This window comes from Patiria miniata, unplaced genomic scaffold (assembly GCF_015706575.1).
Source record: "Patiria miniata isolate m_02_andy unplaced genomic scaffold, ASM1570657v1 HiC_scaffold_13, whole genome shotgun sequence".
NCBI lineage: Eukaryota > Metazoa > Echinodermata > Asteroidea > Valvatida > Asterinidae > Patiria > Patiria miniata.
In genome coordinates this window covers 7265372-7291795 of record NW_024037051.1, presented here as the reverse complement: position 1 = coordinate 7291795, position 26424 = coordinate 7265372, and the positions used below count along the sequence as shown (strand labels likewise).

At 39.9% G+C, this 26424-nt stretch overlaps 1 protein-coding gene across 1 annotated transcript in view; it reads right to left on the bottom strand.

Annotated features, from left to right (window-relative positions):
* The window catches only part of LOC119721544 (PE cleavage protein A-like), a 30180-nt gene extending 6957 nt beyond the window's left edge, over positions 1-23223 (bottom strand). Inside the window, exons 1-2 of the mRNA XM_038191624.1 lie at positions 22901-23223; positions 2816-2946 (exon numbers count right to left, since the gene is read on the bottom strand). Of these exons, the coding sequence (XP_038047552.1) occupies positions 2816-2946; positions 22901-23110 (341 nt within the window). The 5' untranslated portion in view covers positions 23111-23223. The remainder of the gene's footprint in view (positions 1-2815; positions 2947-22900) is intronic.
* Positions 23224-26424: the final 3201 nt, after the last annotated feature.

The following is a 26424-nucleotide window of genomic DNA, read 5'->3' as shown; positions in this document are numbered from 1 at the left end:
ATTGTAATAATGCAGGTTTTAAACTTTGCGTTCCCCGCCCTCATCAACAAAACCGGATATTTCCTATCTTCACTTTGAGCAAAGATTTTCTCATAGTAAATCTTTAAGTATGTGGATTTCCGGGTAATTCGGGCGAATCACAATGCAGTGCGCCACCAAGAGTTTGCCACAGAGAGTTCATTTTTCCCAGTGCATTGTGGGAGATGGTCGACAAATTCGCAGCGCGGGACATTTGACATTGTTTGTTTTTCCGGTCAGTAGTTTTATAAGCGTATGATTCGAGTATTCGTTTGATCTTTTCTCTTCTTTTTATCAATGTGGTGATTTTTGGTAAGGCGGCAGAACGCTATGCCCAAATCTGTAACAAATTAGCTCAAATTGTCTACGGACACGCATTCAAATGAGCCATGTTTTGTCAACCGTTGACTCTTCATGGCAAACTCTTGGTGGCACACTGCATTGTGAATCGCCCGAATTGCAAATGTTCCTATTTTGCCTTTAAACAATCAACATGAAATGATTTTTGGTAAGGCGGCAGAACGCTATACCCAAATCTATAACAAATAAGCTCAAATTGTCTACTGAAACGCATTCAAATGAGCCATGTTTTGTAAACCGTAAACTTGAAAAGTTGACTCTTCGTGGCAAACTCTTGGTGGCACACTGCATTGTGAATCACCTGAATTGCAAATGTTCCTATTGTGCCTTTAAACAATCACCACATCTCCCCATAGATGACTGACACATTTTGGTAAATGTATCCTAGTCCCACTGCCTAATGAAAAAGCTAATATTGTGCGATTGCACAATAAGCTCGAACCGTCTTGCATGCAAGTCTACCGGAGATTGTGCGTAACAAGCCCAGGCCGAGGCATCCCCCACGCCGTTCCACGCGCCTCGAGGCCTCCCACATGGAAATCGTGCTGCGCTAAATCTGTCCCCGAAAATGGACCAAAATTAGCCCCCTAAGTCTCCCATAAAATATTGCTTTTTCACGTGGTATTATAGTGCGCTGTATACCACTGGACTATAACATTACTGCACATACATGTATCTTGCCTCCAAAATTTACAACATTTTTAATAATAACTTCACAAATCGTTAAAAACAATTTATGTGAAGTGTGTGATTTATTTTGTTTGCTTTTTTGTGAAAATTTAAATTGTGTATTTTATGGGAAACTTAGGGGGGCTGTTTTTTTTATCAATTTTCCAGGGACAGACCGACTGACCAACCGACAGACCGACTGACCAACCGAATGTACTCCAACAAAAATGTCTTCAAAGACCAAGTTCGTCATGTACTAACGGTTTGGAATACTCAGTCTTCAGAAAACAGGGGGGGGGGGGAAGAGTTGACAAGTTTTTCAGAAATCCTTTGCAGGTTTCCCCAAAGACTTGTAAAGGTCCAAATCACTGCACTTTCAACAGATTGTACAACCGACTTATCAGTTTTGAGTTATAGTAGTATTTTCCCCCAAGGGAAATCTGGCTGTACAGCCACGCCATGACCTCAGAAATGAAATATGCCAGTAGATCAACACAAACGCCTCAAGCACTGGGTGAAATGGAAGAACTCTGTACATGGAGTGTATGTTATTTTAAAGAGACCTTCGATATGTTACAGTTATGGGTAACTGCATTACTGGATCATAAAACAGAGCAATACCTAATGGTATTGCATTGTAAATGTACATGTGTGTACAATGGGCATTCAATGTACTGCAATGACCAGTTTGTACAGTACTACATACATGTACATGTTTTATGCAGGCTTACTTTAGAAGTATAACCTTGGTTGGAAAAGCTTGGTGGCTAGTAAATCCTAGGTTAGAAATACATGTAGAATTGTGACAGGAATTATCTAAAGTAAAATAAGAGCTATTCAAACTACATGTACAGTGTACCGGTACCGGTACATGTAAACTGTTAACTAATGGGAACTTGTAGGCCAAAAGAATGAAAGTTGTTACAAGTTATGGTCAAACTGTACTGAAGGATGACTTGGAAAGATTAAACAGACATTTTGCTCAATGTTGTCACCATGATATGTGACTGAATGAATCATTTTGATGGGCTGGGTCATATACATCACAGTTTGGCTGCATGTAACAACATCTACCGGTAGATCAATTTGATAATTTTGCTTCCTGTTCCTGCTCTAGGCTATGCATGCAAAATCGTACATGGAACCTGCCCAATGGAAGAAAAACTCTTGCTCTAAGCGAGAGCCATGAACTGGTTCTAGATCGTATGGCGCGCAGAACGCACATCTAATTTTATTCTGTATATATGCTAACGGAGTCTTATATAGCGCACGTATCTACCAACAATTAGGTACTCAAGGCGCTGGAAATTATGTCTATTATTAAAGAAAGGTAAATAAAGTATATGAGAAATATGAGACCCATTATGTAGCACCTATAAGGGTTGACAAGGTGCTACGGCGCATATTGCAACCACTGCCAGAAACACCGGGGCAAACCCCTTCTCTTAGCGATAAGTGTTACTGGGTTCTTTAACGTGCATTACACAACACACGGGACCTACGGCTTTACGTCCCATCCGAAGGACAAAGCAATAGTGGTAAAGTGCCTTGCTCAAGAGCACCAGCACCACGTTCCCACGGTCAGGATTTGAACTCATGTACCACGGCACACGAGTTGAACACCGTTACCATTGGACCACAGCACAATATGCCACAGCATCTTCGTGTGAGTGTTAGGCATCAGCAATGTCTCTCCCAATGGTCTCCCCCAACTCTCCCGTTCTTACCGTTGAGGGGGTACTTGTGCACGGAGCCCATGCCAACATACCTGGTATCATAGTCTGCACCAAACGGGGCAATGGTTTCCACTCGGCTGTTCTTCAGTGAGACACCAAATGTGTACGGGGCCCGCCCCTCTACTTGCACCGGGGCAAACGTCACAAGACCATCTGTGTTCACCTGAAAAACAAAACGAACACAAATATATATGCTTTGTGTTAATGGACACATTTTTCTAGCATTTACATGTAAGGCCAATCAACATTGATATTTAGGTTTTCATCACTCAAGATTGAAACAAATCGGTCGGGAGGGGAATTTACATTTTATATTTTATAAATTCCACTTCTTCACATTCAAAGTGAATGGAGGAGACAACGTCAGATAAACCTAAAAGAAGACACAACCAAAATGAAAACTACTTAATATTAAGTACCAGTCAGCTGTTTAATGACCTACGGTTTATGTCTAGAATTTCAAAGGGTAATGAACGTCACAGTTTATAGCAGACTAGGTTTACAGTTGACTGAGTGTTCAAACAAACAATGCAACAATTGGCCTACCCTTGCCAGCTAGATGTCAAACTTTGAACTTTAGAAACGTTACGACCAGGGGGAACTGCACAACACGCGCTCACTGTACGGTGCCTAGAGCGTTGTTGTATCAATACCACATCGACTCGTCATGGTTCCCCGACTATACGATGATGTATGCATTAGCACTATAAATTCGCACGATGTGCTCAGAATATCGTGCGTGCACAAAGTTTGGGGAGAAATCAGTGCGACCATGCCAGTGGATTTGGTGAGAAAGTTGTCTGGAAAATACACTTTTTTGAGAGAAAAAAACACACTTTCATAAAAAAAAAAAAAAATATGAAAAAAATCGGGGCGTGAGTGAAAATCGAGGCGGGCGGTTATGAACCTAAAAATCAACGTTGATTTGTTTAAACAGCAATGTTTAAACCGGTTGCGAGACCCTGCGCTCTTCCCACGTACCGGTAGTTCATGCCTCACGCACCGGCTACAACCGGGTGCTTGAGATCTACTTATTTGACCGAGATGTTGAACACACCATGTGCACTATAGAAAATATGGATTAAAATGGTTTCAAAAACTCGTTTAAGTTTGTCATATTTAAGTTTGTCATATTTTTTGTTTGACTAAAAAGCTATATTACGAATGGAGGGCTGTTATCATGAGCGACCTGCAGGCCCTTAGAAGCGATAGAACCACACATTTATAACTGCTTCATCACAATATTATCCCCTTCTTAATGTGTGGAATAAAGTTCATTATATTAGAAAACATTAGAATCATAACATTTAACAAACTTGACCAAACAAAAATCTGTGAGGAATAGCCACAGGCTACCTTATTTATGCACATATTGAAACAATACTTGCAACATTTTCATTTGATAAATGTACATGTATGAGTGTATATTGTACTGGTACATGTACAAATGTAGCTACTCTGTTGAGCACTTTTTCAAAAACCAAATGAAATTATTGCAACTTTTTTTTTTCACGTCCCAAAAATGTCAACTCTATCCCCGGATGCTGGTCCGTATACATGTTGTACTCTCAAGTTTATCAAGAATACACAGCTTCTTCTTTTCAAAATGACATTTCACTCTGCTGGTGACTCAATCCATCCGTATCTTAAAGACTGATCATGAAACTATAGGAAGTGATCGTTATCAGTTTCATTACCTCCTAATCATGTCATGAATCTGTTCCAGGATGGATTACATATATTTCCACCGTCAGAACTGGAATGCAATCACAACAACATATGGCATACACCTGAAACCCTGATGTAAATGTCAAAGTAAAGACTGTTGATAGCTCACTGTAGTGTTGGAACGTCCTCACGCCCACGTCCAACTGAAACTGCTCACATCAGAGGGATCAGGGCCCGTATTTTGGGGATCGGGACCTCAGTGGCATGATGAGATCAGAGGGTTGATGATAGTACCCAGAGGAACAAATTGGGCGCATGTAGCATCCCCCATGGCCCAATCAGTACAGATCCATGGATCAATGGTGGTCTAGATCATCTGGGAAAAATATTGCAATTTGTACTTCTTGGGATATTTTCCCACAAGAAGTAATTAATGTAGACAGGCCATTTAGTTTAGGTATGTGTACATGATGTGCAGACCATCTCTTGTGGCCACAAAAATGGAAGGAAAAACACAGCTAATGTGCTCAGAAGTCCCACATAACCATGGAGCTAGGAACACACATGTTGCAAACTGTACATGTGAACCAGTGTGTAGGCATACTAGTCCATTACAATCTAACTGTAGCCAAGCCTAACCCCTACCACCCCCCACCCCCTCCCCCCAAAAAATGTGCAATGCATTATATTAATGGGAGCTGAGGTTGACATTGAACAGCATGTTTAAACGAGGACTGTGGTTAACCATAGTATGACTACATGTCACTTTACTTAGATGGAGGATGGCTGGACAACTCAAGTCGACTATTTGGAATCGGAACGCGGGCACGGATCCATCACTGGTATACAAATAATGAATGTTTGTGAGTGCAATGGTACAGGTAAGAATAATTTCATGAGGTGACAGATGAAATGTTCCATTCCACGAGGCGAAGCCGAGTGGAATGGAACATTTCATCTGTCACCGAATGAAATTATTCTTACCATTGCACGTACGTGAAACATTCATTATTTGTTTTATACCACACCTGAATAAATCCTTGTCATCTGATTGGTTGACTTTTAATAGTCAATTTATTCAGGTTAAAAACTGTTTAAAAGTGCGACAAGTTCATCATATCTATATTAATGCAAACTGTTCGACAGGTTAAGAACAATCATATTCAATTTATCTCGATTTAAAACAGCGCCACCACCAGCAGCAGCGACACCATGCAATGGAAGTTCTATTCACAGTGCAATAGAACTTCCATTGCACTGTGCGCTGCGCACGCGCGCGCGCACAGTGCAATGGTACGAATAATTCAATGACGTGATCAACGATCCACCAATCAGATGACTGGGATTTATTCAGGTGTTGTATAATTACCAATAGCCGCACGCATTATAATGCACAGCAGGGAGCCAGGACCGAGAAGTTATGTGATGACGTTTTGACCATCGCTTGATAGGAGGCATTCACACATTACTTTTAGTGCCCAGGACGTCACAAATCAACCAAGAGTCGACTAATGGCCCTCTCCCACACTTGCTCTTCGATATCAACTCCATCCCTACTCCCTTCCCTCAACAACAACAAAGAATTCAAACAAAGTTCCTCTAAGTACATGTACTTGTATGATAGGGGTGTGCATTTATGGGTAGTACAGGAACAAGGTACCCGATTGAAAAACAAAAAATGGGTACCTGTTAAAGAGGCCCAAACCCAAAATTCAAATATCGGAAGTTGCTGTTCAGATTTTTCATAAAGGTCCAAACGATATTACTGCCACATCAGTGCATCAATGTGAAAAGATACAAGTGTGTAAGTGTACAGTAATTAGCGCTAGCTTTATGGTGAAAACTGCAACTTTCGCGAGCGTTATAAATGTGAATAATGTTTTGTTTTCTCATGTACATGTAGCCTGGATTTCATTTTGAAAATTCTCCACAAATGACATTCACAACCTTTCTTTTCCACTGTCTGAGAAGTAAAGTTGGTTATGGGTACCCGATCCCATAATCTGGAACCTATTCCTGACATCAGTGATCGGGTACTCGGGTACTCGGTTCCAACGCACAACCCTAATGTATCTTACTCTGCCATTACAATCCACAGTACACATTTATGTAGTTTGTATTATAACACCTCACCCACAGATTCTGTGTCTTGATTGGCCGAGAGCGAGTCACATGTTACTTTCTAATTTTGCTATCCTTCTGTGCACGGTCAAAAGTACTATACCCGTAGCAACCAAAGTACTATACCATTAGCAACCAAAGAACTATTTCCACGGCGCGGTATTTGTGTGCAAATGGATGCTGGTGTGCGCGTTGCAAGTAGCGCGTATTGTTCCAAAGAGAGCGCGCCGCAGACTTGGGTTCATACATTTCGTGAAGGGGTAGTTTGGAAGAGAGAAATACATTTTCCACCAATTTTGTATTGAAATTGAAGTTTATTTCAACTGTGTTCAGATTTATATAATTTAAAATATTAAAATCAAGCAGAATCTGTGGGTGAAGTGTTATAAAACAAATATTGAATGCTTTATCTCGTGGTAAAGTAAAACTAGCCTCCCTCGGTGATCCATGGACCATTCTATTTTCCCTCGGCTTCGCCTCGGGAAAATAGAATGTCCATGGATCACCTCGGGAGGCTAGTTTTACTACACCACTCGAAGCATTCAATATTTGTATAGTATGTTATTGAGCAAAGAGCAAGGAAAACTTGCATTAGGGACTACATGTACATAAACATACATCAACATACGTGTATCTATGTAATGCCACAAAAATGCACATTTGTGGACCTGTGGTTTATTATAGAAGTCATAAACAGTCCATACACTTCCAGTCTTGTACACACATGCCATACACATGTGCAAGTATCTCCACCACCGCAGTCATCGTAACCTTATATTATATTGTCATAAATCTTGGGTCAATATTTGCGGAACTAAACCACACCGCACATATCAAAGTTGGAATAGTTGACCTCCAACTGATATGCAAGAGTAAGGTTTCCTGACAGGGGAGAATACAAGTACTTGAATAAAAATCTCAATGGGTGTAAATTTAATTACATGGGTTAACTCCACTCTCTTCCACCCCTCCCTCTTCTTCAAACAAATTGATAATGAATTACCCCGGTACTTGATGTGATTTTTCTGATGTTTTATGCATACATGCATGTAAATTGTACATGAACACAGGTCCATAAGTTCTTTTTAAAGTTTCTAATTATTTAAAAAAACTTGCTTTAAGGCCAAAAAAAAAAATCTCCGGTTTCTGGTATGGAGATTGCCCAAAAAGTGGTGCGGCGACGCAGTTTTTTTTTTAACTGATTTTTTTTGCTTCAAATGTCGGCTGATGACTGCAAATGGTGCCCGACTAAACTTAGTGCAAATATATGGGAGTCCAGAGAGGCCACATAAAGCTTATTCTCGATCATATCCCCATCTAAAAACACGTTAAAATTGTGCAGCAGCAGGATTCCAGTCAAACCATTGAGTTTGGCGGTTTTGAGACATCATCCTTCATTGAAAAAAAACTTTTTCATTCTGCCGACGCGCATGGCTACGGCGACGCGCGCGCATACCATCGGAAACCGGAGACTTATTTTTTTGGGCCTAATGGTTAAAATTTTTATTTGCACTTTAGTGCTATCCAAAAAAGTAACTGACAAAATTGTTGTTGAATAGCATACTTCGTTTAAAAATAGTAATGGCACTAAACTCCCTGTGAAAATTATTCTTTCTGGCATGATGTCATTTTGAAGAAAACATTTTTACAAAAAGGTCATTTCCAAAGATGAGTCTACAGATGCATTTTTGGAAATTTCTGTTAGTACCCGTAGTTCCTTTTTGCCGTGAATGGGTGCGCGCAAGCATTGACAAGACGCACACGTACGAGCGGTTGCTATAATTCGTTCAAAACATGCCTCGGCAACTTTCAAATTGAAATCGAGATTGTAGAATATTGTTTTCTCGGAATATACAGCATTCACCGAGCTAAAACTTTATCAGGTTAGTTGTTCAGCACCCTTCCAACCCTTGTGTTCACCCATTCACAATTACAAACCAACTACTAACGGAAATTTCCAAAAGTGCCTCACTTGTCGCATCTTTGGAAATGGCCTTCTTTTATTGTTTTCTTCAAAATGACAGCGTGCCAGAAAGAATAATTTCACAGGGAGTTTACTGCCAGCCCCATCTTTAAACCAAGTAAGCTTGTTAACAATAATTTCTTCAGTTACTTTTTGGATCGCTGCATATGATCTACTTTACCTTCATCTTATTAGTATGTTTTATGCAATCCTCTTCAAAAAATGCTAGATTAATTAATGCCTCTTATGCACAAAATGCATTTTTGCATTACAAAATGCAAATCTGAATTATTGTCGGGGTACAAATAATTCAAAGTTGGAAAAGTAATTATTCCATTATTAAATATAAGAAAATTCTTAAGTTTGATGTCTCATTCAAAAGTGATTATTATTTAATAATTTGCTAGCAAAAAATTAATAGCAAAATTTATAAAAAAATTGTGGGGTGAAACTTGAAAAATAAAATTGGGAGAGATCAACTTTAAGTACATTTGAATGATGCAGTATGTGTATACGTACACGTGCAACAGACTGGCTTATGTGGAAATTCCTGACATGCAAAGCAGGGTTGACTTGGAGACCATAATGCACATGGTAAAGATGTGTAGAACCATAGAGCACAGACCTTTGGCATACAAAGTTATCTTCAAAATAAGTACATGTAGGCAAACTGACACATAGCATGCATCAGATTACATGTATGTTGTGACAGTACCGGTACTGTGTGGATTCCGGGCATCCATTCAGTAATACTCCACATTATGTAATTGTCTACTGATACTCATATTACCAATAAGGCCATAAAAAAAAGTCTCCGGTTTCTGGTATGCGTGCGCGTCGCCGTAACCATGCGCGTCGGCAAAATGAAAAAGGTTTTTTTTCAATGAAAGATGATGAAAGATGATGAAAAAACCGCCAAACTCACTGGTTTGACTGGAATCCTGCTGCTGCACAATTTTAACGTGTTTTAATATGGGGTTATGATCGAGAATAAGCTTTATGTGGCCTCTCTGGACTCCCATGTATTTGCACTAAGTTTAGTCGGGCACCATTTGCAGTCATCAGCCGACATTTGAAGAAGAAAAAAACAGTTAAAAAAAAAAAGCCGCGTCGCCGCACTACTTTTTGGGCAAGCTCCATACCAGAAACCGGAGACTTATTTTATTTGGCCTAACCCAAACTCTCCTCAATCATCATGGGAGTTAGGAAGGTTTCAGGAGTGTTTGCCCCTTGAACAGGGGTAATAATAATTGTAAAGCGCTTTGATACCCCGTTTAAAAGTGCTATATATAAATGCCTGTTGTTATTATTAATTCTCAAAAATCCTCCTGGCAGTATTGGAGGATTTTAGAGGATTGAGGATGAATGGTGTTTGAGAAACATGTGGATTTTGGAGGATTGAGGATGAATGGTGTTTGAGAAACATGAGGATTTTGGAGGATTGAGAATGAATGGTGTTTGAAGAAGAGGGGGATTGTGGAGGATTGAGATGAATGCATTTAGAGAGGCAGGGCTGTTGGAGGATTTTGAATGATTGAGGCAGTAGGTACCGGGTATCCTTCATTCGCGCATAAGTGCACAATTTTGGAGGATTGAGGATGGTTCCTAGCAATAAGGGCCTAGGTGCTTAATTACAGCTAGGTAGGATGGTAGCATAATTTTTTTAGCTTTTTTTTAGCTTTTTTTGTTCAAAATTTTTAGCAGGGTGCATAAGTTTCAGAACAGTGGGTACAATATATTTTGACAAAACGTATGCAAAATTTTTTAGGTCTTGTACAGGTACACGGACGACATTTTTATAACTGGATTTCATTGCTGACACACATAAGAAACTGCGCTCATATGCAGTAGCCTTTTTACCCCTGATCCATCAGTCACTGACAACTCTGTGCCAACTGCAGGGTAAGCATCGCTACAAAAGTACACATCACGGGGTCAGTGAGTTAAGCTAAGGCGAACTGGAAGGAGAGGAAATGACTGATGGTCTTATCTTTGCCAAGACCAACTTTTTTTCCCCTTTACAAACACAGCGGTGACACACTGCCAGCGTTGATTTCTAAAAAATTACACCTTCCGTGGTTTCAAACAACTCAGAATGTCATCAGGTATACAGACCGACAACATTAAAGGTGTACACGATCATTTGCTTTTTGTGCATTTTCTTTTCTTCATTTTTTCATTTGAAGTAAAAAAGAATTTTTTTAATTGCTCCAAATCTTATTGGGGGCATAACACATTAAGGCAAAACACATACTGTTTGAAGTTTCGGCTAAGTGGACACTATACATATTGAGAAAACAGAGAAAATGCAGTCAATGTAAGACCAGCGTCGCATACATGTAATGCATGCCAAGCAAATAACATTTTCACGTTGGAAAATCAGGCGACTGCATGTATTTCAAGCAATATTTCTAGAAAAAAAACCTGTGTGGCTAAAGGATTAGTAGCGCTCCAACAGCTCAATATTTTTGAGGACCAAAACTTTGTACCCCAAAATTCCTTCACATGATAATAATAATAACTGGATGACACAAGAACTGCAGATTTTCAAGGTATACCGGTAGTTGAGTGAACGTTATTTTAACGATCTCTCCACCGTATTATCATTTCATGATAAACACATTTTAGAGCCCAAACAGGTGCATTCCGGTTGAAAGTATCCCTTTAAGCACTTCTTAACATGTACAGCTTTCACCCTATTTTTCTAGCACAGGTGCGAAGTTGTTTTACACATGAACATTTGATCTGTCATTGTGCCCTTGACGTACATGTATACGGTACATGACAAAATGTAGTCAAAACAAGCTACCAGTATGTAGCTATTTTAAAAAGCCAGACATTGTATTTAAATACATACATACAATTTTTACTAGCTTTTATGTCATAATTTACTAAAATCAAACTTTCAGGTGGATTTTAAAGGGACGATACAACATTTGCAAACATAAAAAAAAATGAAATGATCAAATTATCGCAAAATACCTTACTGGATTGTTAGGGAATGACAGTCTGAAGCATCCTGTAAAATCATGGCTCCTGGTGTGCTGACATTTTCAAGAAGAATTGTACTTGTCCATGTTGGTCAGGTGGTCGACCGACCAGCGTTGGAGAAAACTGCCTTTTTTTTCAAAAACTGCTCCTTATTTTTCATATTTATTCATTCCGTATTTTCTTTGCAATTGATATACACCTGTGAAGGGGTGCAAGCCTGCTAGACTGATTCTCTGACCTTACAATTCCCCAATGTCTATAAATTGTTCCAATTTATCTTCAGGGATTGTCTGGGAACCAGACTACCGGTACAAGAACATAATTTATTTTCTTGTTTTTTCCAGCATCTACAAGCCCAAAACTTGAAACAAGTCAGTTTAACAATATTTGCTTTAACATCCTAGTCCTCCAAATCCATTTATATCTGAAATTTGCAGCAAAAGCAAATGTTGTACATTCCCTTTAATGATTGTCATGTTCACGCACAAGCCAGTGTGCAAATCATTCCCCAGAAATTATTTTTAGTTCCTAACTGACGAATGAAGTTATGATTCCAAATAAAAAACAGGAAATATTTGTGTACAAGGCCACAAGGTTACCTGCTGCGGTGGAGAATTTGTCAAGGATTTTGTCAACACACTTAGTCATTAACATCACAAACCTTTACAGTATGGTTCGCCACAAAAAATAACAAACGTAGCTGTTACTATGAAAACAGGTGAACAGAAAAACCTCGAACCCCGAAGTAAGTTTTTATTCCAACCAATTAGGCAGTAATTGTTTGAGAACATGCCCAGAATATTGCCAGACTGCGTTTACCTTTTCCTGTTGTGGTGTAACTACAAACAAACAAAGGAAATCATCCCATGCTGTTATTATTAACAAGGAAACCTATTTTTGTGGACCGTAAGGTTACAGCCAGATGGAACACCTGTGTGCAAGGTGTTAGGATTTAATTATAAAAATTGTAAAACAAATGTACATGTGCGTGCGTGCTACAAACATACATGCACATGTGTGGGGTGTTGTTGTCAAAATCTTGATCTTGAGATACCTGGCTTGTACCGGTATCCTCCATCCACAAATTTAACTTTTTGGCTCAATCTGTTCTGACTCTGTCCATTTTAACCTCCGAGGCTCCGTCAAGGGGGTTATGTTTTCATTGGATTTGGTTAGTTTGTTGGTTGGTTGGTTGGTTGGCTTGCCTGTTAACAAGATTAACTCAAAAAGTTATGGACGGATTTGCATGAACAATTTTTTTAGGGAAGGTCCTTGGTACAAGTACAAATCCATTAGGGCAATTCCACGGTTACTCACGTTACATTTTTGATGCACTTTTGAGTTTCCTTGGGCTGTAATTACCTTACTGAAAAGGTTTAATAAATCCCCATGGTAGATAGAGTAGACCTAGACCTACCTAAGCACCAAAGATGACATCCAGAAAAATGTGTTATGTATGATAAACAAGACGCACAAAATCGGTTACTCACATTACATTTTCGTAACATGTGTAACCAATTTTAAGCGTCTTGTTTATCATACAAAACACATTTTTCTGGATGTCATCTTTGGTGCTTAGGTAGGTCTAGGTCTACTCTATCTACCATGGGGATAACAGTTATTAAACCTTTTCAGTATGGTAATTACAGCCCAAGGAAACTCAAAAGTACATCAAAAATGAAACGTGAGTAACCGTGGAATTGCCCAGATACCTGGCTTGTATCCTCCATCTACAAATTTAACTTTTTGGCTCAATCTAATCTGACGCTGTCCATTTTTACCTCTGAGGCACCGCGAAGGAGGTTAGTATGTTTTCATTGAATTTGGTTAGTTTGTTGGTTAGTTGGTTGGTTTGTCTGTTCACAAGATAACTCAAACAGTTACGGACGGATTTGCATGAACAATTTTTTAAGGGAGGTCCTTGGTACAAGTACAAATCGATTAGATTTTGGAAGTGATCCGGATCTGGGTCTGGATCCAGGAATTTTGTAAAGGATTCTTCACAATTTATACGAGTATTTCTTTTGGATGTACTGACAATGGCGGGGAATTGTTAAAACTTGGCGGAGGTTTGCACTCTCTGAGTGCTTTCTAGTTTTTACTTTATATTTTCAAGGGAAAAAGAATTCAGGTTAAAAAATTACTGGAGTAATATTTGAGACTTCACTGTGTACATGTATTCAACATTTTTTCCCACGCATTGTGACAAGTTCTAGAGTACATGTAGTGTAAGTTTACACTAAGTCTAGTCCTTAGTCCAACAACTTCCTGGAGTAGGGCATAATAGCGATAATAAGTCTGTATGTCTTCCTCATTTTAATTATAACTCCATCCAGCATGTCATTCTACCAGTATTCCGTGCATATCTTTGCTAAATAGTAACAAAACATGGTGAACTTGTCATCCTGCTACAAACTGGACTTCAGTTTACTGCTGAATTTAAAGGCCGTAAAATGCAGGCTCTGTGTCCAAGGGCGTGGTCATCAATGCTTTTTCCTCCAGCTGACTTTTTTTTAGAGATTCTGTTCCTGCCTTAGTGTGTGAAGCCGGATGCTACCCAATCATGATTATTTGAAAGTTAAGGGCCTAATTGATCTGAAACTTAAAATCTGGGATTTTTTATGTCTCATTAAGTTTTTACCTAATAAGTGTAGTGATGCTGGAAAATTATAAATCCAATTCATTTCTTCTTCTTTTTTTGGGGGGGGGGAGATAGGGGTTGGCGTGCTCAACAAGTACCGGTACAGACATTGCATAAATTTACAAAAGTGCATTTCTTGACAAAAATTATGGATGCATCCAAAAGTCCAACGCTCCTATCCTTACTAACAAACACTGCATTCTTCTGTGTACACGTATTCACAACCGCTAGGCAAAACAGACAGTGATCACATGGCCAACAGTTCAACAAAAATGTAGTGCATTCCAGGTCTAGATCACTGGAAGTGCACTGAATAATAAGATTCTGCACATTTGTGCACATAAACACACACTGTAAACATGTACACAGTATAAACAATTTTCGGGAGTTTCGGTCTCTCAGAATTTTCTGGAGTTTCGGTCTCTCAGTCCTAAAAAGCTCTTTGGATCAAGGGACAGGAATGTCAGTCTATTCTCATGGGGGGACTGTAGCGTGTACTTGCTGCACTGCTTGTAGTGCATGTAACGAGAACATACAGCACAGGTCATGCATGTGCCTGCCCCTTTTTCTTTTCTCCGTCTTTGTGTACGAATCCTCTCCAGTTGTGTAACAAACAGATCAGTGTTTGATTTCCCCCAGGTCCCTATTGTTGCTGATCCTTGATCCATAGATCCCGCGCTCACTCTAGTGACCAAGCATGCCATGTCTGGCCACTTTCATATATTGCAAAGTTGCTGTGTACATGTGAATACGTACAGTGTGCAGAATACAGGCTTGGGATTACATTGGGGGGGGGGTGGGGCTTTGTGTCCCAAAGGCCATTGTGCGCATCTATCCCGCCGTGTCAAAGCAATGAATACCTGGGGAAGTAGTCCAAACCGCACGCCATTGTGTCTTAATCGACCCACTCCGCCCGATCAAAGGGTTACCGGAAACAGTCCCTGACCAGCTACATGTACTTAATTTTTTGGGGGCCATAAAAATTGAAACTTTGTAATTGTAGCTTGTGGATAATTTTTCTTTTGCTGGTCGGACAAAGTTTTCACTCGCTTTGACCTTCCTTTTCGTTCCAATGTAAGTTATGATACGTACCGGTATACATGTACGGTAGATACATGTACATGACTGCATTTGTGATTTGCCCCCCAAAATATCTTCTTTGACCAGGTTCAACTTCACTATTTATATTCAAACATCTAAATTTGTAAATTTGAAGGTCTCGTTCAAACATCAGTGTAATTCACTTGAATCTCACTTCTCCATGTGCAGGTCTTATAGTCAAACAGGTCTTATAGTCATAGTCATGTAAGTCAAACTTTTTAATGCATACTTTACATTGAAAACAATGTAAACTAATAATAACAATTAATAATTTGGGGAGGCTAATCATCCTTACTCGCAGCTGGTACGCTGAATTGCGAAGGACGCGGCAACAGGGTGGTCGGGCCGCTGGCACGTAAAGGCGCCTATGGCTGCCGGCCACATCGACCCATACATGACCACGGAGCACAGCCAGAGATCGAAAATGATTTTTTGGAGGGAGGAAAACCAGAGGGCCCGGAGAAAAACCCTCGTGGCACAGGAGAGAACCAACGCACAACTCTACTCACATGTGATCCGCGGCCAGGATTCGAACCGTGGTCACCTTGGTGAGAGGCGAGCGCTTTACGCACAAGCCACCCATGCCACCCAAAATGTGGACTAGTATGTAAACAAAACCGAACAATATGCGGCATGCACTGCAAATATTTTAAACATCTCGGACCATTAAAAGGGATATGGGTTGGTGGAACCACTGAAGAGTCTATTATTATGAACTTGTACACGGGTACAAAGTTCTGCATAAGTTGGCGCTAGATCATGCTCTCAAAATATATTTGAGTGTTTGTTGGGCTGTGCCTTTTAAATACATGTTCTGCTACGAATCCCATTCGGACCAAAAAACTGGAAAACTCTCTCTGACGACAGTAAAATGGGTACCTGATTCGTTCAGGGAAGGTAAGACGGTGAGAGGAGAGGACTGGGCACCGCCACTCATATGCCGCGCCCAAGACACAGTGGACCTCTAACATCCCACTGCCCCTACGGCCAGTAATGGAATGGCTATGGGTACCTTTACGTTTACTGACTACAGGTACGTGTACTACAGCTGTGCCACCGACACGCATGGCTCATAGGAACTATAGGAAACAGGCCTTAAGCCCGATAATCCGAACTGGATGTATCAATACACTTTTGTACCGCTACCACTCAAGATTGAAACTGAGTGCAGTGGGCCATGGGTTGGGGTTCAAAATGGCACAAAAATCCCACTCGGTGGGTACTATTCCTCACTGCATGGCAGTGCGTCTTGTATTGATTTTATCCAGCTCAACCGCTCACAATGTGAATGGGATGGACTTTTTACATCCATGAGTGGTGCTGGGCTTAAAGGGTTAATGACCGGATAAAAAACCCAGGGAACCTCTTCACGGATTTCCTTCAATTTGAGCGAGGGTAATGGTCTCCATATGGTACCCACATCTGTCTCACTTGGCACACCTCTCACTAGCACTCCTGCCACGCTGACTGGAAAAATTAAAGATTTCCCCCCACGCTGGAAAATTGGTTCCCTACTCTAGAAAACTACATTCCTGTACTGGTATACTGTGCAATGCTAAATGAGCTTGGTTTCAAGAGCTGTGTCATTGGACATAGTAGTGTGGCACTCCCATCACTTGCACTGGAAAAAATTGAGGATTTCTGCTACGCTGGAAACAGTGGTACCCTACTCTAGAAAACAACAGGTACATGTACCAGTACATGTACATTTGCCATGCTAAAAATGAGCTTAGTTTTCAACTGCTGTTTCGTGGGGCATACATGGCACTCCCATAATGCAGATTGGAAAAGTTCAGGATTTCTCCCATGCTGCAAAGTGGTTCCTCATTCTGGAAAACTACATTGTGCAATGCTGAATATGCACTTGATATCAACAACTGTGAAGGCGTGGCACTCCGGTCATGCTGATAGGATAACTTCAAGGCATACTGATAACCCTAACCCCTTGGGCTCTTCTACTAGAAAGTATCCGGAGTCCACCAAAATCCATCAATTTTGCCATGCAAAAAAATGTTGGTGGCCAGTGAGAACATCAGAATCCACTAGTTAGGAGGGACTAAATCTGTTGAGATCCTGAATCTGCCAAAGTCCCCCAACAGCTCAATAATTATAGAGGTATCCCGTGAGTGAGTCCATCAAAATCCTGCAGTTCCACTAGGCTTACAATCCTTAATCCATCAAAATCCCCCAGTTTGTGCAATATGGATGTATCCTGAATCCGCCGAAATCCCCCGAAACAGGGGTGTGGATTTTGATGGATTCAGGTATGTTACGGTTAAGGATCATTTTGTTCATTTGCAGGAATAACAATACTCACAGTCTAAAGAAAAATCTTCAAAAGATAAACTGTTGAAGTTTCAGCTCAGTGTACATTTTGTATATTACTCTTTTCCAGAAAACAGTGGTAAAACCATGCACAAACTTTTGATCACAAAACACGATATTGTCAATAGCACTCTACATTTCCAAAAATTAGTCAATTGAAAAAAAAAATTCAGAATAATGTCACAGGGTGTTTAGTAAAGTCAGTAAGATGTACCACAGGATTTTGAGAATAATTTGGTTGGTTACTTTTGGGATAATACGCAAAATTTGCACATGATCCTACGTGGATGCCTTTAAAGGGAATATACATCATTTGCTTTTGCTGTAATTTACAGAAATGGATGGAATTGGGGGGTTGGAAATATATAGCAAATATGGTTACACTGACTTTTTTGAGGTTTTGGGTTTGAAAATGCTATAAAAACCAAGAAAAACGATCATTTTCCTGTAGTCTGGTTCCCTGACTCCATATAAGAAGAAACAGAGCAGTTTACATACATTGGGGAATTGTAAGGTCAGGGAACCGGTCTAGCTGGCTTGTACCCGTTCATAGGTGTGTAATCGATTGCAAACAAGTGCGATGGTCAATTGGGGCCAGTATTTGAAAAAAAGCCAGTTTTTTTCCAACGCTGGTCGGCCGACCAGAGTTGGAAATTGATACAAAAATACTACTTTTCTTGAAAATGACAGTATACCAGGTGCCATGATTTTACAGGATGCTTTACACTGTCATTCACTAACAGTCCAGCAAGGTATTTCAAAATGATTTGGTAGTTTAATTTTTTGATGTTTGCAAATGTTGTATTTTCCCTTTAAGGATTTCTTCCATGCTGGAAAAATGGTGCCCAACTGACCAGTGCCATGCTTAAAACTAGTAACAGCATTGCAACACACACCACATAGAGCAAGTTGCACACATTCATGTTCAATCATTTCTTAAAAGTCCCTGCCAATTAAAAGTTCCCTGCCCATAACTTTATCTAATGTCACCATTTTGAATATCTGGATGAAATTTAAATGGCTCGCATTACGAGAGTTTAAAAACGTTAACCATGTATCGTTATGCAAATTCGACGAATGCAATATTTACTAGTCACTTACACAGTACAAGAAAAGCAAAACGCTATACCCCAAAAAAATGCATCATCCCCAAACTATTTTTAACTGAACTGAAAGGCTGTACTATCCTCCGGGTGTTAACTAACCCAGGCACTTGATGTAACCGCAAAGTAAGTATGACCTCCAGCAAAAGGATCAAGGGAAACTATACATGTAGAGATGTACTAAAAAAGTGGATGGGTTACTGTTTGCAAACACTGGGGCTTGTACCCCACAGAGGGGCATTGTATTAGGTGATATCCCATGGGTTGAACGAACACAAACTCCCAGTCTCGCTGACTGCATCGGGTGTGAAATATAACCAAAGAAACGTCCCTCCACGACATGAACTCCTATCGACATGAACTCCTATCGAGAGTTCAAAAAGCTTGCTACACGATCCATGATGGGATGGGCCCGGCCCCGGCCCCAGCCCCGGCGCGAACTCTCAAAATACCCCAGGGTTGGTGATCCACAAAAGGGCACGGCAAAGGCAGCCCAGGAATTTTTATTCAATTTCAGTCATGTCTGACGGAGAGGCTTTGAAATGAATGGAGTTTGTTTTTTTGCATTAAACAAACAAAAAATAACCTCTTCCTGTTTTTGTCCCGAGTTAGGACTGCCTGCTCTAGAACTCGACTAGACTTGTTTACTTTTGCCATACATGGATTGTGACTTGCACGGTACATGCACACGCACACGGTATTTGTAGAAAATTGTACATTATTGACATTAGCTTGTGGCGCAAAGACATGAATGCACACATTGAATGTGGGCTGCCATGATCTGGAAGACGGCCTACATCTGTTCAATCAGGCCAGGGAACACATTTCAGCAGGAAATATCTAATTGAATGGCATCAACTATACAAATGTTGGGCAAAATCCCAATAACTGGTAAACCAAAAGACTGAATACAAATAGCTTGGGTAAAACCCTAGGACCGCTAGACAACCTTTCTGGTGATTGATACACTGTTTAGTTGGAGCTGATAGAATAAATGAATCTGTCAGCGGGGAGCCCCTGCCAAGGACTAGACATTTAATGAACACACTCCAGGAGTGCAATCAGAACTTGCTGTGCTATCTGCAGTCGGAAAATTAGACTAGCGGGTCAGCGGTTATGGATCAATGAAAATAAACTTTGCAACCAAGAGGAGCATATGAGGGGCAATGTACACACACAGGTCAACAAGTATTGTAATAAAGTCAGCTGTAAAATTGGAGTGTAGCTGTCGAGTGTATTTTTTATTTTAAAGGAGGAAATTTACAAATTTACACTCAGGATGAATGGCGTCAGAGGAAACACAAGCCGACTGCAAAATTTACTCTAAAGTGACCACACTTTGCTCAGTCACACAGTGCTATATACCAAGAGATTATTGCAAATAAATATACAACATGAATTTGGGGCTATGTTTTGTCTTTTTAATACTCAAATCTCACACAAAGCAAATGTACATGTAGGCGTATGCACACTGTAGGCCTATGTACGTACATGCCCTTCACATGCATGTAACTTTACACTATGTACCTGAAATTTACTTAGACAGGATTTAAAACCTTCAACTTTTTAATTGTTGCTTGAAAATAAACCAGATGACCGAATACGTGGCCTGCAAATTAGTTCTGATCATCTCGGGCGACTATACATGTAGATCTATGGAGGATACCAGTACTTGTGCTTCGGCTGAACATTCCCAGTATGTAAGTGTTTGGAGTGAAAGTTGACAAGGTTTGGCAAGACCATGTAGTAGTGTCCTTGTACATGTTCCGGTAAGGCAGTATGTAAATCACTGCACATACATATTTGTACATGTATACATTGTACAACTCATACACGAGTCGCGACTGCATTCTAAATGTCTCTAGGAAATCTCATCTTTAGGCAGTGACCGTGCTCATGTACAATACGGTGCATGTGGACTTGAACAGGACGACAAACAGCTTTACCTACACTGAAGCTGCATGCCATTGTCATCACATTTTATGACATGTTCTTGCAAAATCTGATGGACTCGACATTGTAAGCCGGAACCAAGAAAAAATCCAAAAACTCATTGGATCAGAGGTATATGTACAGTACACATATAGTTATTTCCTCAAGATTTTCCCTCCTCTTTTTTTGGGGGGGGGGGGTGGGTTAGAGCCAATTTTACATTTTCTTACAAATTAAACTCTTCCAAATGTTCTGAATTAAACTACAGTGGTGAGAATAGAGAAATAAAATATAATTCAATTTTGTACAGTAATGGGCTCATCAGGGCCAAGTCAAAATAAATGAAGTTTCTCGTCCCCGCCCACTTCCTTTTGTCCCCGCCCACTTCCTTTTTCCCCGCACACCTCCTCAACCCTTTATTTTATATCATACATTTGCAATATAAATTGTATTTTGTCTTTTTATGTGTTTCTAAAAATTGCTGCTATGTACACATAAATTTTACATACATTATCAAAATCTGGTAGAAAGGGTGATGGTTCCTTTGGAAACAAAAATATTAGCAAAAGAGTCAGGAAAAAATGGAAAAATCCATCTTGGAAAATTCCCCATCTCAAAAATTTAATCCAAAATTTTCACCAACTAGCCATAGTAGGAACAAACTATCTAAAACATCATGTGCAACATTGTATGACGTGCACTTACAAAAATACCCTACATATTGATACCAGCTGATACAGGATTTTAAAGGTACATACACCACTTGCCACAAGCAGGTTAGGGTTTTTGTTTCACTGAACGCTGATTATAACCCAAGATCAGGCTGTGAAGAAAAGGTGACACAGTTATTCTGTTACTGTCCGGTGAGGTCACCATCAGTATTATACAGCAGGGATTAGGGGAGTTACAATGTGTAATCCGAGATTATTTTTTTTTACTCTCTCACACCTTGATAAACTCCACCTTTATTACAAAGGGTTACTACAAAAGTGGGTCATTTTCAATGGGCTTATTGTAGTTTTCTGGTTAATTTCATTTCGGCTGCTCCAGGCACAATTTACAAAATGACCCAGTTCATATGGACAGTCACGTACCTTTTGAACTGCATAGACGGAGGGAGTTTAAACTCTTCAATTTAACAAAATTAAGTTTACAAAAATTCTACAAATTTATTATAGAAACTTGTACAACTAAATGTTACCCATTTATTTTCTGATGAAGAGCCAATATTAATTCAAATTTTTGTCAAAAGATGGTTTGAATAATGTAGGCCTAATGTACATGTAGGTGTAATGTGCCTGTGAAAATAATATTATGCAGACTTACTGTTGAAGCGACTATTCATTTCTTAACAGTTTCAATACAAATAACACCTTGATTTGAAGATCAAATGATGAACCCTTCTGCCCCACCCTATTACCCCCTGCCCCCCCCCCCCAACCTATTACCTCACTCCCACCCCCTCTCAACTCCACACACTTGTGATGTGTGGTTTAACTTCATGAGGCCAGAATTGAATGTTGCGCATGCATATTTACCTTTGCTGTCATATAAAGTAAAGGCATTTTACATAACGGAACCTGTCTCTGAAATTTAATTACAAACAGTAATGCCAGAGTTACCGGTACCCTGATAATCTGCACCATCCCAGCTGTCATGTGTCAGTGACACTGAAAAAAAGTCAAACTTCGCTTGACAGGTGTAGGCCCTTATGCTATCACTGTATCAGTACTGTACTGTATGAACTGTTCGAGTCATGCATGTAAAAAGCTATAAATCATGTAAATGGTTAGTTGAATCATGGAGGAATAAGAACATGGTTGAATAGATTACAGTGAAAACAATTTCCAAAAATGATCAAGTTAGACATTTCTTTTACTAGTTTCACTATATAAAAATATTTCAACATTGAGCCAAGCTCAATAAGTAATTTTATAGGAAAGATGTAAGGAAAATTTTTTACTTTATCATTTCCACACAGAAAAGGAACCTATTTGCAAAATAGACCCCTTGCATATTAATTAAAATTCACTTGCATAATTTATAATTAACACAAAAATTGGGGGCGGGTTTAACTCAACTATTCAGATCTAAACTTATTGACCAGTTTGACCACACACAACACGATTATATTTAATCAACTTTACTATTTTTTGCAAGAATGTTTCTAAAAGTTTCTAAGAAGTGGATTCATGAGGGGACGGAACTCCAATGATCTTCAAATCATGTTACAATACATTATCACACCCACCACCTCCCCATATATACTCACGTAAACAGTGTCGTGCTCCACGTTCAGGAACTGCAGCGGCACACGCAGGGCCAGGGAGCCCTGTACCGCGTCGCCGACGGCCAGTTGAGAGTCACCGTACTCCAGGCCGAAGGGGTAGAAATTATCCCTGGTTAGGCCAGTAATACCCGTAAGGACGGAGACAATTATTGACATCCAAAGGAGAACGAAGGGGGTACAGTTTCGAGCCATTTTGGGGTGTCTGTGCCAGACAATTTTTATTACAAAAGTGCAACTTCCCGAGAGCCCCACTCTCCACACACTCGACTGACAGTACACCGTACTAAAAATGCCATACAAGTTCTAGTTTTACCAAGCGTTTGGACTTTTGTATTATCGATTTTAGGGGGAATTTCCAAATTGTCAAGGGGTAATGAAGCAAGAGTGAGTATATAAATCCTCAGTTGCACTTACAGATAGACGTAAGGTATTCAACAGTGACAATATGGGAGCAAATTTAAATGTAATGTTCAATCAATTCGAATTTTTGTATCCACTTGCAATTCAACACGTCCCTCAACCTAAATGGTTTATTCCAAGTTATATTTTGCTCAAGCTGAAAATGACCAACAACAGAGGGCATTGTTCAATTCAATCTTACGTGGTGTGAAAAAAAGGGCAAGAGCTATCTTCTAGTGAAAAGTCAATTGTATTTGGTTTCTTTACTATTTTTTTTTTTCAATTAGGTGCGATTCTTAGATGTTGGAGACGGGTTTGGCGGGAGAAAGCTTTTCAATTTCATCTGGGTAGTGGGCAGATAGGGGAAATAGCAGGGATAGCAGGGATACTTTGGCCAGACTATTTTGGGGAAAAAATAAAGGTGCAATAACAAGCCATTTTCACAATTTTCAAAATGGCTGCCATTGCCTGTTGTTCTACCCCATTTTTGTCAAAGGACAAATCTCTTTCTCACGACATAGCCTACTCTTACTATGTGCCAAAAACCATGCTTGTATCATCAAAGGCACAATCTCAGCTGGCTCACCTGCCGTACTAGAGGGAGATGCTGCAAGGATGCAAATTGTGTTAAAGGTTCTCAAAAAACGGTCAAACTACTTATACAGGGTGAGTAAAAAAAAAAAAACACGAAACCCAAATGTCGAGACCCCCCCTGAACAAAAAAACCCAGGAATTAGCCGTAGTAGAGTTGAAAGCTTACACAAGAAAAGTTTGAAATAGCCATAGTAGAGTTGAAAGCCCCCTCCCCTTAAAGTTTTTGGACTAAATACATTATTTCAAACTTTTCTTGTGTAAGTTTTTCGTCGAAAATGAGTAAAAATTACTTTACATGGAACGTGTAAAAGTGGGCAATCCGAAAACAATGCGGTAATGTATTATGCAACAATGCTTTAATAAGAAATGGAATTACTGATTATTTAGTTCAGTTTAATCATTTGATAATTAAAATACCTTTTACTTTCATCAATAAAGCTTATCATGGACTCAGTCTGTAATTATTATTTTTTTTAGCACTGATCGGATCAACTTAGTACATGTCAAAATGTATTCGCTGCTGTCTGCCGATGGTCCACAGTTATAGCGCCCTCAATGTATCTAAACATTTCTAGAGGGCGTTCTTCCAATAAACAAGGTGTTGGTTAAAAAATATCTGAACAAGATGACCGCTATTATTAAGCCTAACACAAAATCTTGCGTAACACGTCAACACAAGAAACAGACTTCACCTAATGAGAGTTCAAAGAAAGTGGGGACGAGCTATGTTCTTGGAACGGCCAAAGCTAATAGATCACCAGAGATAAGGCATGTCAGGAGAGGCCATGTTACACCATGGATTCCTCCATGTTTACACCATGGCCTACAACCATGGAGATATACGATACCTCCATGCATGGCTCATCCGTGGTACAAAGTTGGGGGGGGGGTGCAAACGACCAAACCCAAAAGCAACGTGGGTCCACCTATAACTGTCCATTTTTAAATCTTGAAATTGCTGTAGGTGTAGCATGCTTAGATATATCGTGTGCTCAAACAGGATTAAGTTCTATAGTTTGAATGCGCCACGTGCTGTTAACATTCCCAAACTTTTGTTACAACGTCTGGAAAAAAGTACCGACGTGGCACATTCAAATTTTCAGTGGTTAGGGTTCGTGACTTATGATCAGAGGGTGAAGGGTTCGAATCCAGCTGCTGGCCATAATGTGTCCTTGCACAAGCCACTTCACCCCACTTGCCTCTCCCCACCTAGGAGTATAAATGGGTGTCGGCATTAGCTGGGGAGTAACCTGCGATGGACTAGCATCCCATCCAGGGGGAATCCGGAGAGAAACGCCGGCCTGATGGGCTCCTGACAGAGTTTACTTTCTCTTTCTTGTTAAAACATGCGAAAATAATCTAGCACAAAAAAAGTTTCTGTTTTAGCAACAAAAACAGAGAGCCCCACTAGGCCTACCACCCTTCAAACCAGACTATGCATATTGACCCTAGCTTTACATGTAAAAGTTACTTCCAGACGAACGAAAAAAGTACAAATCGTAATCTTGGAAGAGTTTTGTAAACACCTCATGATAGTCAACAAGAACACCCAGAGAGCAAATGAACCGCTAGCTTCATAACGTAAGCCTGTTTCCAAACACTCCTGATGTCATGACCTACCCCTGTTGATTTTAATCGCCCTCGCAAATTAACACTCCAGAGAGCCCCGACCCTTTTGCTAAATGCCGCCCCACAGATCCGCGTTAAGACCTATTATCACTTCTAGCCACATTGGTAAGACCATAGTTTATTCCTTCTAAATCGACACGAGCGGCCAATTAACAGGGCCTGTGTTTTTTGTCACCGATACATCAGTGTCAACCCGACACCTTGTTCTTTTTTAAAGAATGCACCGACCACCCATTGACGTTAATCCCTATGGACAACAGAAGATAGCGGTGAGTTCAAAAAATCCGTTCGCACCTAAGGTACTTTGTAATATTAGCAAGCTTAGAAATTTTGCTAGTGGCGTTTTCGAGACCTTTTACTAACACCTGATTTTTTCATCAATTATTAAAATTTCCGGAGACTAAAATAAGTTAAATAAGTAGCCAAAAGTATTGAGTTCATAGGATCATTTGCTTTTCATGCATTTTTTTTTTCATTTCCAATACTAACACCACTAAAAATCCAAAGAAGAGTCCAAAACCTAACCTGTTGAAGTTTCAGCTTAGTGGATATCACTTTTCGAGATCACTAAATGACAGCAAGCCACTCGGAATAATTCCACGGGGTGTTTTAGTACCAGTATACGATCTATCCAAGTGAGCTTTTTGATAATACTTCGTTTTGCGATGATTTTAAAATGCATATGATCCTGCATATAGGCCTATCTGCCTTTAAATCGAATATGTTGTCCATCGGATAAAGCATAATGTGCGATGTTTCGAAGGTTTATGATGTACATGTATTTCGTTTGTTAATCTTCTCATCACAGTATCCACATGTTCTATAACTGGCTAACATGTAGGCCTATGAAACTAGCCGTGAAATCAAAGTACAAAGCCAACTAC